The sequence below is a fragment of the Elephantulus edwardii genome, unplaced genomic scaffold, assembly GCF_000299155.1.
Source record: "Elephantulus edwardii isolate Elephantulus edwardi_28Jun2011 unplaced genomic scaffold, EleEdw1.0 scaffold00446, whole genome shotgun sequence".
NCBI classification, from domain to species: Eukaryota; Metazoa; Chordata; class Mammalia; order Macroscelidea; family Macroscelididae; genus Elephantulus; species Elephantulus edwardii.
The window spans coordinates 207,517-225,469 of NW_006400196.1; the positions used below are offsets into that span (position 1 = coordinate 207,517).

Below are 17,953 nucleotides of genomic sequence, written 5' to 3' on the forward strand. Positions count from 1 at the left end.
CCTACAAGAACGTTTGACCAAAAACAATTAAAAATAGGCCCGAGGAACACAAATTAGAGTCATCCACCTTTGGCTTGGTAGCATCACTTTCTGTCTGTCCACTAGGCCAGCTGCTCTCTCTCTATGTTGTTAAGTGCCGTTGAGTCGGAGATGACTCATAGCGACCCTGTGAACAAAAGCCCTCAATACTTGCGTGACTTTCATCCTTTCTCCAGGTTCATAGGGTTTCTGGAGGCAAGCTATATTTTCCTGACATGCCTTTCTTGATTTTTAACCATACAGTATTCCCTTGTTCTGTTCATACAACAGCTTCTTGGTCTAGCTCTAAGTTTCACATGAGCACAATCGAGTGTTCTGAGATCCCTATTCTTCCCAACATTAGCCACAATTTGTTGTAATCCACCCAGTCAAATGCCTTTTCACAGTTGGTAAAACACAAATAGACATCCTTCTGATACTCTGTACTTTCAGCCATGATCCACTTGACATCAGCAATGGTATCCCTAGTGCCACAGTCTCTTCTAAATCCAGCCTATATTTCTGGCAGTCCTCTGACAAGGGGATGTTCCAGTCTTTTTTTTTTTTTTTTTTTTTTAATAATCTTCAGCAAAATTTAGCTTACATGCGATATTATTAAAATTTTTTCACATTCTGTAGGATCACCTTTTTTGTGAATGGGAATTGAGCATAGGAGGTTGAGCTGGAGGGAAGGTCCTAGAAAGAGCTCTTCCATTTCCAAGAAAAGTTCAAGGAGTAATCAATATAGAGATGCTTGAAGAATTGATAAGGAAGCAAAAGGATGGTGGTCTAGGTTATCAAAAATTATGTGGTAAGAACATATTCATGGTTGATGAGCTAAGTCAGTTCTGGGAAAGAGTGAGTATGCAAAGAAGCTCCCAAGGAAAGATGAAACACAGAAAGTCTTGAGGATCAAGTATATCATATCTAAACAGTGAAGTAAAAAGAATACTGACTTTGGATTCAGATACATCTGATTATCTCGACATCTTTTAAATTTTGGGGTAAATTAATCTACTTTGTAAAGCCTGTTTCTTTAAGATATATAACATAAGTTGAAATTACATGTTTAGAAAACTTGTGACATTTAAAAAAGATAATGTGTGAAAATGGCTAGCAGTGTCTGATATATGGTAAACACCCAGTGAATGGTAGAACCACTTTCATTCTCGCCTGTCTTTTATCTGACTGCGTTGAGGTCACCCTTTCTTTTGGTCTCATCAGCTGGATATAATGCTGATGAGTTCACCATTTTGCCATCCTCATTGGCACCCTCCTGCTACTTATTAGCTCTATGTCACTTTAAGAAAGTAATTTTTATATCTCTTGGGCTTCGATTTTCTCATTTTAAAAAATAAACTAATGATATCTGACTCCCAATATTTGTTGAGTGAATGTTCAATAACTCAACAAACAAGTAGTCCAATAAGACTTCCTTTTTTAAAATTTTATTTTATTTTATTATTTTGGTGTACCATCAAATCAGATCTGACTGGTACAGGAGGAGATTGCCCCTCCTTTTCCAGCAGAGCATCTGGTGGACTTGAACCAATTACCTCTGAGATTGCAGTGGAGCTTAAGACTTCCTTTTTAAAAAGGAGAAAATGAGAGGAGGTTGAGTCCATCTGAGATCCCTAAGAGGGCATGGGACCAAAGTCAAGTCCATCCCTTGATGAGATCTATGTGGTCTGTTGGGAAACAATCTGTGGGCCTTCCTGCTTTCCCTCTAAAATTGATGATCCTCCAAGATAGAGAGGAATCCTTCTGGAGGTTGAATTTTTGTGTTTTATCTCCATGTTTCATCATCATTTTCTTTGCCCTCCAACCCCTAGCCATGCCCCGTTCAGCTGCGCATCTTGAGATGCTGCCATGTGAAGAAACCATGTCCTCTGGATCTGTCAGCACGCAGGAGGACAGCTGCCACAATGACGATAACTTGACTGGCTCAAGAGACGATGGTTTCCTGATCAAAGGCTACTCTTTCAGTGAACCTTTCCATCTGATTGTGTCCTACGGTGAGGTCCCAGGCAGGACTGACCAATGAAGGGCTGCTGTTTCTTCCACCCCTCAAACCTCTCTTTCAGCCAGCCCCACACTCCATTTAGGAGGTATCCCTAAGAAACTGACCAAGTAAAGAGATACTTTCTTCCATATCTTCAAGCCACAATGGGTATAATGCTATCACACTATAGAAGCTGATCCACACTTCCAATCAGGGGCCAGAGTTATCTGGAGTCTCAAAGAATATGTAGGGGCTCTGATCAGGGGCAGCATTAGGAAGCTCCAAGGGAGGTGGTTGATAAATCTTAGCTGTTGTTTTGGGTCACAGATTGGCTGATCCTTCAAGGTCCATCCAGGCCTGTGTTTGAAGGAGACTCTCTGGTTCTGCGCTGCCGGGCCTGGCAAGATTGGCCATTGACCCAAGTCACCTTCTACCGGGATGGCTCGGCTCTAGGTCCCCCTGGACCTAATAGTGAATTCTCCATTGCTGTGGTTCAAGAGGCAGACAGTGGGCACTACCACTGCAGTGGTGTCTTCAAGAGTCCTGGGGCTGGAAGCCCAGAAACAGCATCTTCTGTGGCCATCACAGTCCAAGGTGAGAACAAGAATCAGTGTTATGGTGGTGGAGGGTAATGAGGAGAGATAATTTTTTTTTTCTTATTTTAGGAGAGATAATTTGTCCTTCTACGTCCTGGCAGTAGATTAAAAGGTTTAAATGTTTTCAGACCTCACCTACATAGACTAAACAAAGCTGGCCCAGGAGTCAGGAGACCCAGCTGTTTGCCTAGACATTTCCCCTTTACAAAAGCAGATATAGGCTATTTCCAAAGCCTCTTTACACTGCTCTTTTGTTGTCTGTGAACTGGAGGACCTGAGCAGACCCCATTACAGATAGTGGTGAGGCTTAAGTAATGTTCCCAAGGTTTTTTTGTAAATTGTAGTATACAAAATATATTATTTTTTATTGATTATAGTTCAGGTTTGGAAAACTAAGAAAATACTCAGATTGGGCTTTGGGAAGCATGGAACCTCAGCAAGGCCTTGTCATTTTTTTTTTTAAAGTGATGTCTTTTCTCTCCTTATCAAGTCCAGTATATTTGCTATGGAGTGTTTACAGTGTTTCCTATGTCTGAGTTTTTGGTTTGGTTTGGTTGGTTTTTACTGTATCTTTGAAAAGTGAACCTTTCAAAGGTTCAAATAGAACTTTTCTAACAGAACCTACTTCTGAAGGAAAGTGTGGCTGGAGTTCTTAGCTATCACAGGAACATCAGAAGGCAGGCTGCCTGAGCTCTTCTTTCTCACCCCTCTCTCCTCAGAACTATTTCCAGCTCCAGTTCTCAGTGCCACACCCTCAGCTGAGCCCCAACAGGGGGTCCCAGTGACCCTGAACTGTCAGGCAAGGCTGTCCCTGCACAGGTCAGCCACACGCCTCCTCTTCTCCTTCTACAAGGATGGCAGAATGGTGAGAAACAAGGGTGTCTCCTCAGAATTCCAGATCCCCACAGCTTCAGAGGAACACTCTGGATCCTACCGGTGTGAGGCAGCCACTGAGGACGGTCAAGTGTGGAAACAGAGTCTTCAGCTGGAGATAAGGGTGCAGGGTGAGTGTGTCTGTGTGTCTGGTATGTGTCTCTGTGTGTGTTTGTATGTGAAGAGAAGTAGAATGTCTGAGTCTATAACTGGGGTTCAGTTTGAGCAGGCAGTGAGGAAAAAAAAAGAAGGCAGGAACAATAAACTAGAATCCCTGGGGATGAAAGAAAGCATAAATAGAAAATTTATACGATATGTAGTATATAGAGAGCTCTAGTGGCCTTGTGGCAAGAAGCTGCACTGCAATGCAAAAGGCACCGGCAGTTGCTCTGTGGAAGCGGGATCGGCAATCTCCTATAAAATTTACTGCCTCTGAAAACTTGCTGAAGTGTCAGCTGTGAGTTGGTTCCAACTCAACAGTAAACAACAATGTGTATTATATACCAAACCAAGATCTGAGGTAGTTCTCTAGCTACTGTCCCTAGAACTTACATATCCAACTTGACCTCTGAACACTTGGAGAAAGACTAATTAGAATAGGGATAGAGTTAGCCCAGAATCTGTGCCCAGTTCTAGGATCCATCTTTATTGTGGCTGTATTTGACTTAAAATATATACCAGACCAGAGAAGGTGTCCAGGGTGATGAGAACTTGAAACCATGGCATATGAAAAATAATGGAAAGATCTCAAAATATTTGGTCTGTAGAGAAGAGGACTCAAGTGACCACCACAGACATCCTCAAAAATTTGAAGGATTGGACTCTTAGCCACCAAACACTTTCAAAGGATGAGGGCGATTGAGCAGTGACATGAGGGCAGAGACAGAGTCTAAGTGTTTTTTTTATGTATGTGCTTCTGCTCTTTAACACAGGACCCTCCATCTCTGTTGCATCTCCTCCCTCAGCTCCTCAGAAGCCATCTGTTTCAGACACTGCTTCAACCGAACCCCCAGGACCTCAGCCTTCTCTGACCTCCCCTTCTGAGAATCCAGCTTCTGAGAACCCATGCTTATCCTCTCCTCTGCTGGCGCATGATCCCCACCTGCATCACCAGATGGGCATTCTTCTCAAACAAATGCAGGAAGTTAGAGCTCTCCTTGGGCACCTGGTCATGGAGTTGAGGGATTTATCTGACCGCAGGAAGCCAGGCACCCCAAAGGCTTCTGCTGAAAAAAAGTAAACCTTTCATTCACAACTTAATTCACCCACCCCTAATAATTTCAGCTCTTCATTCTGCACATATGTATAGTTTTACAATCTGTTAAGTGTTTTGTTAAAATAATAGGAATATAAGTTGGTATAAATAAATTTGACCAAAATTATAATTAGTTTTACTATAATTGTGTACACTTTCTTAATTAACATTAAAACATACCTCTGTTCTTTTAAATTAGACATTCACTTCAGTCACTGAGACCAGAAAAAGGTGATTTAAAAGACAGAAATGGAGATGATTTAAAGCCACTGTTCTCAATCACAGAGAACTCTCCCTTATTCCCTCTCAAAGTGCACGTTTGACAATGTCTGCAGCTCCCTGTGAGGTATCTTTGGATGGAATTGAACCACTGATCGTGTAGGTGGTGACTGGTATGCTTATTGTTTGCACCATCCAGGCACTCCATATTAGATAAAATCACTGCCATTGAGCTTGCTCTGACTCATAATGACTATCTATTAAATGTATTTCTGAGATTGTAAGTCTTTCTCCCTCCTCACCCCTCAAGGAACTACTGGTGGATGTGAACTATTGACCATTCAGTTGACAGCCATACCTTTTACACACTATGGCACCAGGGCTCCTTTGTTCTAAATAGAACTCTTACTCAGTGCTGTCAAGTCAGAACCAATTTATAGTTGATCCTCCAGTGGGTTTCCGGAGGCTGCAAATGACAAAGTAGAAGACTACCTATCTTTCTCCTTCATGGATTTGAACCCCTGGTGGATTTGAATCACCAGGAAACTGCTGTCTTTGGGTAAGCAGTGCAACTCCCTAGGCACTCCACCACCAGAGAACCCTTTGCTTTAGGGAAGTGTAGCCTAGACTTCTATTTTCAAAACTCTTCTTAATGATGATGATGAAGAATTTGTTGGAAATTTTAGATGGATCAACAGTCCTCAGGCTTTTTGGGTTTAGGATATTTTTATAAAAGAAAATTTTTAATTTTAATTGTGATTTTAATGAAAGTTTACAGAAAAGTTAGATTTTCATTCATTCACTTATTGTTGCACATGTTAACCCCCTCTTCATCCTTCTCTTCCCCCTCCCGCAGTTCACTTTTTTTTTTTTTAAATATTCATTCATTTTGGACAATTATGCCCCTTCCCCTCCTCCAGGATATTTTATCATTTCAAAATTATTTAAGAGCTCCAAGAGCGTATACTTACATAGTTATATTTACTGACATTGTCCAAATTATCAGTAAGATGGAAAAATGTTAAAAATGTCTCTTACTTCACTTTGTTGTTATCAGGTGCCATTATTACTTCACATAAATGATAATTACTAATCCATTAACAAAAATGTTACTTTTATGAACAATAATGAGCTTTTAAAACAAAAAGCAGCTGTGATGTATCCTCTCCAGTAAAAATAGCAAAATTCAACAAAAAAATGCTGACGAGGTTGTGGAAGACTGGAACCCTTATTCACTTTTGGTGGGAGTGTAAAATTGTGCAACCACTATGGAAGGCAATATAGTGCTTTCTCAAAAAGTTGGAAATAGAAATACCATTTGACCCAGCAATTCCACTACTGGGAGTATGCTTGAAAGAAATCAGAACTGCCACTCAAGCAGGTATAAGTACATCCATGTTTATTGCTGCTTTGTTCACAATAGCAAAGAGTTGTTGGAAACAACCCAAATGCCTATCAGCAAATGAATGGATAGAAAGCTGTGGTATATTCACACAATGGAATACTACGCTGCACTGAAAAACAAGGACTCATGAAATACTATACAAAGTGAGTGACCCTGGAGGACATTAAGCTGAGTGAAATATCTCAGTCACAAAAGAAAAATACTGCATAATGCCACTGTTATAAAACAGGACTGACATCAGGGAAACTAAGAAAAGAGAGGATAAATATAATGTACACTTCATTGAAAGACATGAGGCAAAGAACTGTTTACAAGGAATATATGATTAGGAATTATTTGCATGACAAGAGTCCAGAATAAGAGCTACATAGTAAAGTGGCCTGGGGGTGAGGGATTGTATAGCAATGAAATAATTTTTTATTTTTCAATAAGAAAAGTGAACTAGGGGGAGGGGTGAGCAGGGAGGAAAATGTGCAACAATGAATTAATGGAAATCCAAGTTCTCTATAAACTTCTATTAAAATCTCAATTAAAAAAGGGGGAAAAAATAAACAAAAAATGTGAGAAGTGTAATATGTTTACTGGGGTTTTCCCCCCCTACATCTTTCTTTCTTTTCTTCTTTTTTTAAATATAATGTGAAGTTTTATTATGAAATTAGTCCTGGCCCATAAATGCTGTGTGTGCAGGCAAAACTACAGAGTTGAGAATACATTTTCTTCCCTAATATTTCAAATTTAGGTGACATGGTTATCAATCTCCTACAATTACTTACTCCCTTATCACTTAAAGCCTGAAGTTTGAGTTCTTAAGGCTTGGCAAGTTCCTTCTTTAAATAGCAGGACTCAAAATAGGGATTAAAAAAAAGGACAAGATACAAGTTGTTTTGTATCATTTAACACTAGGATCCACATTTTTAATGTGTGTGAATGATAATGATTCTTCAAAATCTTCCTTTAGTAAAACTACAGAAAAGTAGGTGAACAAGTCAGATAAACAGTGCACAGACCCGCAAAAAAACTACTTTCAAAAAATAAAAGAGGAACAGGGACTTCCATGGAGACAGCAGGGCTTCCAAAGGTCTTAGTGCAATTTTCAGCATTGGTTCTCCTACATCTTTGTAATGTTGAACATAATAAAAGATAGTTGAATTTTCACATCTGCTTTTGTGTGCAATTTTTTATATGACCTTTCTCTTAAAACTTATACAACTTATACAGAAAATCAATATCACAGAAAGATGTAGTTGAAAAAAGGCAGAAAATTTAAGATCCTTTTCTGATAATTATGGGTATTCTTTGATGTGACCTCAAAACTTGATAAAGCATTGTTGTTGTTATGTGCTGTCGAATCACCTGCCTGTGACTCATAGCAACCCTATGTACAACAGCTCTGAATCCTGCTCTATCCTGAGCCAATCTCATTGTCTCCAACACATCTAACTCCATCACACTAGTCACTGAGGCAATCCATCTCAGCCATGGTCTTCCTCTTTTCACTGTCCCTCCACCCTTTTAAGCATGATGTCCTCTCCAAGGACTAGTCTCTCTTGGCAACATGCCCAAAGTATGTGAGATGGAGCTTCAAAATTCTTGCCTCCAAAGAACAGCTTGGTTTCACCCTCTACAGGACAGACCTATTTGTTTCCTTGGCAGTCTGTGATGTGTTCAATGCTCTTCTCCAGCAAAATGCAAAGGCATCAATTCTTCTGTCATCCTTGGCTACTGTCCAGTTCTCTGATGCATAGAAAGTACTTGTGAAGACCACGGCCTATATCAGGCACACTTTAGTTTCCAGACTGACATCGTTGCTCTTCAGTACTCTGGAGAGGTTCCTGAAAGCAGATTTTCCCAATGCATTTTGTCTTTTGATTTCCTGGCTGCTGGTACCAAGAGTGTTGATTGTGTGGAGCCAAAGAAACCAAAGCTGTTAACAATCTCAGTCTCTTCTCCGTTTATCATGATGTTGCCAAGTGACTCAGTGATGAGAATCTTTGATTTATACTGAGCTTCAATCCGTATTGAAGGCTGCAGCCCTTGACTTTCTGCAGCACATGTCTCAAGTCTTTCTCAATGTCAGCAAGCAAGATTTTGTCATCTGTATAATGCAGGTTGTTGATGAGTCTTCCAATCCTGATGGCACATTCCTCTTCTTAAAGTCCAGCCTCCTGGATGATCTGTTAAACATTTAGATTGAAAAAGTATGGAGATAAGATCCATCTCTGGCATACACCTTTTCTAATCTTGAAGCATGTAGTATTCTGACTCTATTTTGACGACTGCTTTCTGGTTAAAGTATAGGTTTCGTATAGCACAATTAAGTGTTCTGAGATTCTCATCCTTCTCAAGGTTAGCTACAATATGTTGTAATTCACACAGTCAAATGCCTTTGAAACAATGTCAATGTCAGTGAAACACAGATAGATATTCCTCTGGTGCTCTCTACTTTCGCTAAGATACATCTTACCATTGGCTATAACATCCCTAGTACTACGGCCTCTTCTAAACCCAGCCTGCATATCTGTAGTTCTCTGCTGATGTGCTATTCCAGGTATTTTTGGATAATTTTCAGAAAGATCTTGCTTGTGTGTTATATTAGTAATATAGTTTGATGATTTCCACACTAGTCAGGTTACCTTTTTTTGAAATAGGTATAAATAAGGATCTTTTCCAGTTGTCCTCCATATTTCTTGGCACAATCGGGTAGTGAGCCCAGAAGAGCATCTGTTTGTTGAAATACGTCAATTGGTATGCCATCGGAAGTATTTTTGTTTTGTGCTTGCCGTCAAGTTAAAATTGACTCACAGCTCACTCTCCAGTAGGTTTCCAGAGGTTGTAAGTCTCATGAGAGGAGACTGATCCTCTTTTTCCCCTGCAGAGAAGTTGGTGGATTTGAACTACTTATCTTTAGGTTGGCAGTGCAACTCTATACCCAGTAGGCCACCAGAGCTTCCTTGATAAAGGTGGTTCCTTAAATATTATTAGTAATATGAAATCCAAAGTCATATCAATGAATATTTTTACTTGTGCGTTAAAATCTACTAGTCCCTCTTAGACTTTAAAGAGATCTGCTATTTATCCATTGATCATTTTAAAAGATTGAGTCACCAAGTATATAGATATTCCAAATGTTGACACCACCTCTATATAAAAATATTTTTATAATTGTATTTGCTGATTTGACTGCCCATTTCCACTGCTGGCTCAAAGGTGGTTTGAAACCACTAGCTGCTCCATAGAAGAATTTTGGGCAGTCTCCTTTCATGCAATTTATAGCCTCAGAAACCCAATGGAGGGTCAGCTTTGAGTCTATTCCAACTTGATGGTAATGAGTTTGAATTTTTTTAGTTTATCATCAGAAAAACCTTTTGTTACTGAAAAACTATTGTGTATAATCTAAACAACATGCCTCTGGAAACTATGAACTTTGATAAATGATGAGAGTTATAGAAAGTTTCAGGCCTTTTGTTTATAGAGAGAGTCACTATGAGTTGTGCTCAACTCGATGGCAATCATCATCAGCAACAAAAACAATTTCAAAGAAAAGTTTTCTAAAGTTGTGATTTTCCCAAATAAACTTGAAACCTCAAATTGTATCATTGTCAATAATCACTGCCAGATTTTTTCCTCTTGAAGTAAAAGACTCTTTTAGTTCCGTTTTTCAGAAAACGATAAGAAATCAATAATGACATTCTTCTATGAGCAAATCCCTGAACCACAACAAAGAGACAGCAAGAGGCAGAAGAGCAAAATAGCATAGACTTCGTTGTCATTAGGTGTCATCAAGTTGTTTGTGACTCATGTTGTTGTTGTTATGTGCCGTCGAGTCGCCTGCGACTCATAGCGACCCTATGTACAACAGCCCTAAACTCTGCTGTCTTGTGCCAATTGCACTGTCTCTGACACTCCCATCCTGATTATCCCAGTCACTGAATCAATCCACCTCATAGAGGGCCTTCCCCTCCTGCGCCGGCCCTCCACCCTCCCAAGCATGATGTCCTTCTCCAAGGACCGGTCTCTCCTCACAACATGTCCAAAGTATGTTAGACGGAGCCTCAGAATCCTTGCCTCCAAGGAGCCACCCGGTTTAACCCTTTCCAGGACGAATCTGTTTGTTTTCCTAGCAGTCCATGGTGTTCTCAATAGTCTTCTCCAGCACCACAGCTCAAAGGCATCAATTCTTCTCCTATCCTCCTTGGTCATTGTCCAACTCTCTTATGTTTACAACTCTGAACTCTATCTCTATCTAGCCAATTTCATTGTCTCTGACACATCCACATTATCCCAGTAACTCAGTCGATCCATCACGTCCAGGGACTACCTTTTTTTCACTGTCCCTCCATCTTTCAAAGCATGATGTCTTTCTCCAAGAATTGGAGACATGGCAACATGCTCAAAGTACATGAGAAGGAACTTCCAAATCTTTGCCTTCAGGATCAGCCTGATTTCACCCTCTTTATGACACACCTATTTGTTCCCTCAGCAGTTCAATATTCTTCTCCAGCACAACTCAAAGGCATCAATTCTTCTGTTATCCTTAGCCTTTGTCCAACTCTTTGATGCAAAGGAAGTAATTGTGAAGACCACAGCCTATATCAGGCACACTTTAGTTTTCAGACTGGCATCGATGCTCTTCAGTATTCTGGAGAGGTCCCTGACATCCGACTTTCCCAGTGCAATTTGTCTTTTGATTTCCTGGCTGCTGGTACCAAGAGTGTTGATTGTGGAAGCTGAGGTTACTAACAATCTCAATCTCTTCTCCATCTATAATGATGCTGCCAATCAGCCCAGAGGTGAGAATCTTTGTTTTCTTGATGTTGAACTTCAGTTCCTATTGAAGACTATAGCCCTTGACCTTCTACAGCAATTGTCTCAGGTCCTCCTCAGTTTCAGCGAGCAAGCATAACACAGATTGTTGTGGAAACCTTCTTCCAATCTTGATGGCACATTCTTCCTCATAAACTCTAGCCTCCTGGATGATCTGTTCCACATATAGATTGCAAAGGTATGGAGATAAGATGCATCCCTAGCTCATACCTTTCCTGATTTTGAACCATGCAGTATTTCCTTGTTCTGTTCTGACAACTGCCTCCTGGCCCAACTATAGGTTTTATATAAGTACAATCAAGTGTTTTGGGATTCCCGTTGTTTTCAACGATAGCCACAATTTGTTGTGATCCACACAGTCGAATCCCTTTGCATAATCAATGAAACACGGATAGATATTCCCCTGGCACTCTCTGCTTTCAGCTAAGATCTATCGAACATTTGCTATAATGTCCCTAGTGCCATGACCTCTTCTAAACCCAGCCTGCATATCTGTCAATTCTCTTTTCCAGTAATTTTTTTGATAACTTTCAGCAGGATCTTTCTTGCATGTGATATAAATGATATTTTTTTAATAATTTACACAGTCTGTAGACTCACTTTTTTTAAAAAATGGGAATAAGTATGAATCTCATCCAGTTAGTTTGCTAGATAGTTGTCCTCCAGATTTCTTGGCACAACCTGGGGAGCACATCCAGGGCAGTACATGTTCGTTGAAATATGACAATTGGTATGCCATCAATTCCTGGGGTCTTGTTTTTTGCCAGTTCTTTCAGAGCTATTTGAACTTCCTCCTTCTTCATCATTGGCTTGTGATTGTGTATTGTTTTATGAGTCATCTGTGTCAACAAATTCTTTTTAACACAGTGTCTCTATGTATTCCTTCCATCTTCTTTCGATGCTTTCTGGGTCATGCAACATTTTGCCCACGGCATCCTTAAGTATTGCAACTTGAGACTTGAATTTGCTCTTCAATTCCTTCAGCTTAGGAAATGTTGAGTTGGTTTGTCACTTTTGATTTTCCAATTCCAGCTCTTTGAGCATTTTATTATAATACTTTGTTCTGTCTTCCTGAGATACCTTTTGATATCTTCTGTTCAGCTCCTTAGCATCTTGATTTCTTCTATTTGCTTTGACTTCTTGGCATTCTAGTGCAATATTCAGAGTTTCTTCTTTTTAAAAAATAAAATTTTATTTTGTGATTTTAATGAACGTTCACAGAGAAGTTAGATTTTCATTCATTCATCGTTGCACATTTTACCCCCTTCCTCCCTTCCCCCTCTCTCAGCTCACTTTGTTGTTTAATATTAATTCATTGTTACACAATTACCTCCCTCCCTCTCGCCCCAGTCCTCTTTGCAATGATCTACCTCTTATTCAGGGCTGTTATCATGCATATAAACATTAAACAGTTCTTTCCTTTGTTTCAATACAATGGTTATTATCTACCCACTCATCCTATTCTCCTCCCAACCCACCCTCTCAATATCAGACTTACTTTATAACAGCAGTGCTATGCAGTATTTGTCCTTTTGCCATATTTGCACAGGGGCCAACCAAATCTTCTCTGTATCGTTCCAATTTTAGTATATGTGCAGTCAAAGAGAGCACATTATTTGTCCTTTTGTGACTGAGATATTTCACTCAGCATAATATCCTCCAGGATCCCCCATGTTGTGTAATGTTTTATGAGTTCATTGTTTTTCCATGCTGCATATCAGAGTAGTCTCTTCTGACATCTATCTTGGTCTTTTTCTTCTTCCTCCGTCTTTGTAATGATCTTTTGCATTCTTCATGAGTGATATTCTTGAGATCCTCCCACCGATAATTGGGTCTTCACTCATTAGTAGTATTCAAGACCTCAAGCCTGTTCCTGAGATGGCCTTTAAATTCAGGAGGGATAGGCTTAAGGTCAAAGTTTGGTTCTTGTGGAATTGATTATATTTTCTTTAGCTTCAGTTTGAACTTGCATACAAGAACTGGGTGTTCTGTTCCACGATCAGCACCTGGCGTAGTTTTTGCTCATGATATTGAGCTTCTCCAGCAATTTTCCTCCACAGATGTAATCAATCTGATTCTTGTGTAGGTCATCAGGTGAGGTCCATAGTCACCATTTGTATTTCTCATGAAAGTATTTGCAATGAGTAAACCATTGGTTATAAAGGATTTTAGCATTCTGTCTCTGGCCTCATTTCATCACCAAGTCCATGTTTCCAAACTACTGGTCCTTCTTCCCTGGTCCCAATTTTGCATTCCAGTCACATTCCTAATGTGTCTTGATTGCATGTCTGATCAATTTTCAGTTGCAACAGTCGGTAGATGTCATCTATTTCCTCCTCTTTGGCTCTGGTTGTTGGTGCATAAAAAAGACTTTAGTGCAACATAAACTCATATACTCAAATCACAACTCCTTTGCCTTAGCTTTTACATATGTGAAGTGAAGATACTAATTCTCTTTCCCATATGGCTGTTAATAGGAGTAAATATAGTAATACTGGTGAAGCACATGATAAAAGAGAGCTGATGTAACTATCATCGATAACAGTAGTATAAGCTGCATTTCAATTCTGAAGATGCAGTTAGAGACCACCAGCTGCTCTGCGACAGAAATATGGACCATCTCCTCCTGTGTGATTAATTGCCTCTGAAAACCCTCTGGAGGGTCAGCTATGGGCTGATTCCATCCCTACTGTAAGCGACAAAAACAAAAATGTAGCAGTAGTATTATGATCAGCAGCAACATCAAGAATATTTTAGTCCTTAGGATTCTTACCAGTTGAGGATGTATTTTGTTCAAAAGTTATGTTACAATGGACTTAAAGTAATTATTCAAATATCAAAAAGTAGTTATGAAGTTCTGTATGTTTTTGTTGTTAGGTGTCATCAAGTAGGGCTCATAACAACCCTATGAACAACAGATCTGACCCCTGTTCTCTCCTGAGCCATTCTCATCATCTCTGACATTCTTGAGTTGATTGCTGTAATCATCATGTCAATCTGTCTAGTTGGGAGTCTTCCTCTCTTTTGTTGACCCCATATTTCCAAGTATGATGTCTCTTACCTAGCAACATATCTAAAATCTGTGAGATGAAACTTCATCATCTTTGTCTCCAAAAAGCACTCTGGTTGCACTTTTCCTAAGACATATCTGTTCTTTTGGCAGTTGGTGGGATATCCTGTACTCATCTCCAACACCACAGCTCAAAGGCACAAATTCTTCTTCTGTCATCTTTATTTATTGTGCAGCTCTCAGCACCCAAGCAAGTAAATGAAAAGACCATGAGGGAGCTCTGGTGACTCAGTGGTAAGAAGCAGCACTGCAATCAAGAAGGCATACAGTTCTAATCCACCAGCTTCTCTGTAGGAGAAGAATGGGCAATCTTCTCCCATGCTATTAACCGCTTCTGAAAACCCACTAGAGGGTCAACTATGGATCAGTTCCAAATCAATGGCACGACCAACAACAAAAGTGCTTCCTAACAAGTTCAAAGTATGTGAAAATAACAAAAATCAGGTGCACCTTAGTCTTCCAAATGACACCACTGCTCCTCAGTAATTTGGAGAGGTCCTTGGTAACAGACTTTCCTAATGCAATATGTCTCCTGATCTCCTGGCTTCTGGTACCAAGGGTGTTGAGTGTGGATCCAAATAAGATGAAATTGTTGACAACTTCAATCTTTTCTCCATCTATTAGGATGTTGCATCTCAGTTCTGTGGTAAGGATTTTGTCTTCTTGATGTTGAGTTGTTGCTGTTATGTTTTGTCAAGTCAACTCTGACTCATGGTAATCCCATGCCCAACAGCTCTAAATCCTATTCTATCTTGAGCCAATTTCATTGTGTCTGACACACCAAACTCATTACCCCAGTCACTGAGTAAATGCATCTCATCCAGGGTCTTCCTCTCTTGCACTGTGCCTCCAACCCTTCCAAGCATGATATCCCTCTCCAAGAACTGATCTCTCCTTGAAATATGTCCAAAATATGTCAGCCAAACATTCAAAATCCTTGCCTTCAAAGAGCAGCCTGATTTCACTCTCCCCAGGATAAACCTGTTTGTTCTCTGAGCAGTCTATGGTATAATATATGCTCTTTCTTCTCCAGTATCACAATTCAAAGGCATAGATTCTTCTTCAGTCATCCTTAGTCATTGTTCAGCTCTCTAATGCATAGCAAGTAATGTGAAGACCACAGCCTGGATCAAGACACATTAGTCTCTAGACAGTTATCAATCCATATTGAAGATTGTATTCTTTGATCTTCTGAAACAAGTGTTCCAAGACCTCCTCACTTTCAGCAAGCAAGGTTGTGTCATCTGCATAATGCAGATTATTGATGAGTCTTCCTCCTATCCTGATGTCACATTCTTTTTCATAGAGTCTAGCTTCTTGAACAATTTGCTCAGCAAACAAATTGAATAGATATGGAGAAAGGTTATAACCTTGATGCATACCTTTCCTGATTTTTAAACTATTCAATGTTCTCTTGCTCTGTTCAAACAACAGCTTCTTCACCTAGGCATAGGTTTTGTATGAGCATAATTAAATATTCTGGGATTCCCATTCTTCTCAATGTTAGCCATTGTTTCTTATGATCCACACAGTCAAATACTTTTGCAAATCAATAAAACACAAATAGACATTCTTATGATATTGTTTGTTTTCAGCCAGGACCCATCTAACATCAGCAATTATATCCCTGGAGCCAAATCCTCTTCTAAATCCAACTGTAGCTGTTTACTGGGTGGGACCTGAGGACACAGTGCTGCTAAGGAAACAAAAAAACAACAAACCATACAGACAGAGAGGGAAAACGAGGCCCAGGGGACTGAGGCAAAAGGCAAGGCCCTGAACATTTATTTTTCTCCACATATATGGAAAATACAAGCTTTCCATCACTATTAGAATATCCAGACTTCCTGCTACACAGCAAACAATTATCTCAAGGACCTTAAAATAATGTATTCAACAATTATCTCCGGGACTTGAAAGAAATGTGTCATTGGATTTTCAAGAATCAGAGCTTTATTGATTTGCCCAGAAAATCCTAACAACAACACAAGAAACAGCTTTATTTTCTGCAAACTCTCAAGGACTTTAGTTTCTCATTAATTAAACCTTCACAGCTGCTCTTCTGGGTCTTGTGAGTGCTTGTGAATGAACTTTGTTTTCTTGGGATAGGTCTTCATGCTTGTCCAGGAAGCTGTTTGCAACTAATTTCCAGCTGAGTGTTCTCAAAGCAGTACTCTAGACTAACATACTGACAGTCAACCAAGGCACAGTGGCTTCAGAAGCACTGGCACCCAGTTTGAACTTCTGGGCAGTTCTTTGTATGTGTACTGTTTTAGTGATTGATAGCAATACTTTGATTACATGTGATATTAATTATATTGTTCAAGAATTTCAACATGCTGTTGGACCACCTTTCTTGGGAATGAGAACAAATATGGATCTCTTCTAGTCAGTCAGAGACAGCTGTCCTCCAAATTTCCTGGCTTAGACTGGTGAACACACCCAGAGCCGCATCTGTTAGTTGAAGCATGTCAGTTGGTATTCCATGAATTCCTGGGGCCTTATTTTTTGCCAGTGCTTTCAGTGCAGCTTGAATTTTTCCTTCATTACTATTGGCTCTTGTTCATCCAGTACTTCATGAAATTTTTCAGTGTCAATCCATTCTTTTCATTCAGTGGTTCTATATTTTTCCTTCCATCTCCTTTTAATGCTTCCTGGATCATTCAAGATTTTGCCCATGGCATCTAACAGTATTACAATTCAAGGCTTGAATTAGTTTTTCCATTCGTTTAGCTTGAGAAATACCAAGTGAGTTCTTTCCTTTTTATTCTCCAGGTCTAGTCTTGACACATTCCGCTATAATATTTTTTCTTTGTCTTCTCAAGGTGCCCTTTGAAATCTTATGTTAATCTCTTACTTTAACTTATTTGTTCCTTTGTGTGGTAAAAACAAAAATTGGTTGCTGTGGAGTCAGCTCTGGTTTACAGGAAGTCCACGTGTGTAGAAGCAGAACTGTGATCTGTAAGGTTTTCAGTGATTGAAGGAAATTGACAGCCTTTTTTCCAAGCTGCCCCTAAGTAAATTTGAACTGCATATCTTTAGGTTACCATCTAAGTCTTTAACTATTTGTAGCTCGAGGGACATGTGTATTAAAGGAGTAAATAACTAGAAGATCTGGAGAAAGAGTCTTTGATGGAGCAAAATTATTTAACTTGGGAAAAGTGCAAAGAAGAGCCCAGAAATATTTTACAAATAATTTTAATAAGGAGATTTTTCAAGTCAAATTTTGAACACTCTATAATATGAATCCTACCAGAGCTCCACGGCTTTTTAGGGGAAACTCTGTAACTCATGAATACTTCTGCCTTCAAGTCAGAGTCCACTTATAACTGATCCTCCAGTGGGTTTTCAGAGGCTGTAAATCACAAGGGAGGAGATCACTTATTTTTCTTCCTTGGTGCCAATAGTGGATTCAAACCACCAGAAAGGTTACTGCTTTTTTAGGTTAACTGTTAGGTTGTCTACAGACTATGCCACTAGAGTGCCCTGATGGGAAAGTGACTACTAAGCACAAATACTTAGTATTGTTGAACTCCTTACGGAATCCAGTGAGGGAGTTATGGTTATGATCTATGTTTTAGAAAATATGACACAAACATGAAGTCGGTGAGCATAGAAGAGATTGAGAGAATGGCACAGAATTGAGCAGGGCCTATCTCTGTACACAGGATTGTTGTGAGCTGACTAAATG

The 17,953-nt window shown here is 39.6% G+C and overlaps 1 protein-coding gene across 1 annotated transcript in view; it reads left to right on the forward strand.

The window, feature by feature from the left end:
• Window positions 1–4,729, forward strand: part of FCRLA (Fc receptor-like A) — a 72,554-nt gene extending 67,825 nt beyond the window's left edge. The window contains exons 10-13 of the mRNA XM_006902754.1: window positions 1,866–2,033; window positions 2,348–2,614; window positions 3,336–3,620; window positions 4,422–4,729. Of these exons, the coding sequence (XP_006902816.1) occupies window positions 1,866–2,033; window positions 2,348–2,614; window positions 3,336–3,620; window positions 4,422–4,729 (1,028 nt within the window). The remainder of the gene's footprint in view (window positions 1–1,865; window positions 2,034–2,347; window positions 2,615–3,335; window positions 3,621–4,421) is intronic.
• The last annotated feature ends 13,224 nt before the right edge of the window (window positions 4,730–17,953 follow it).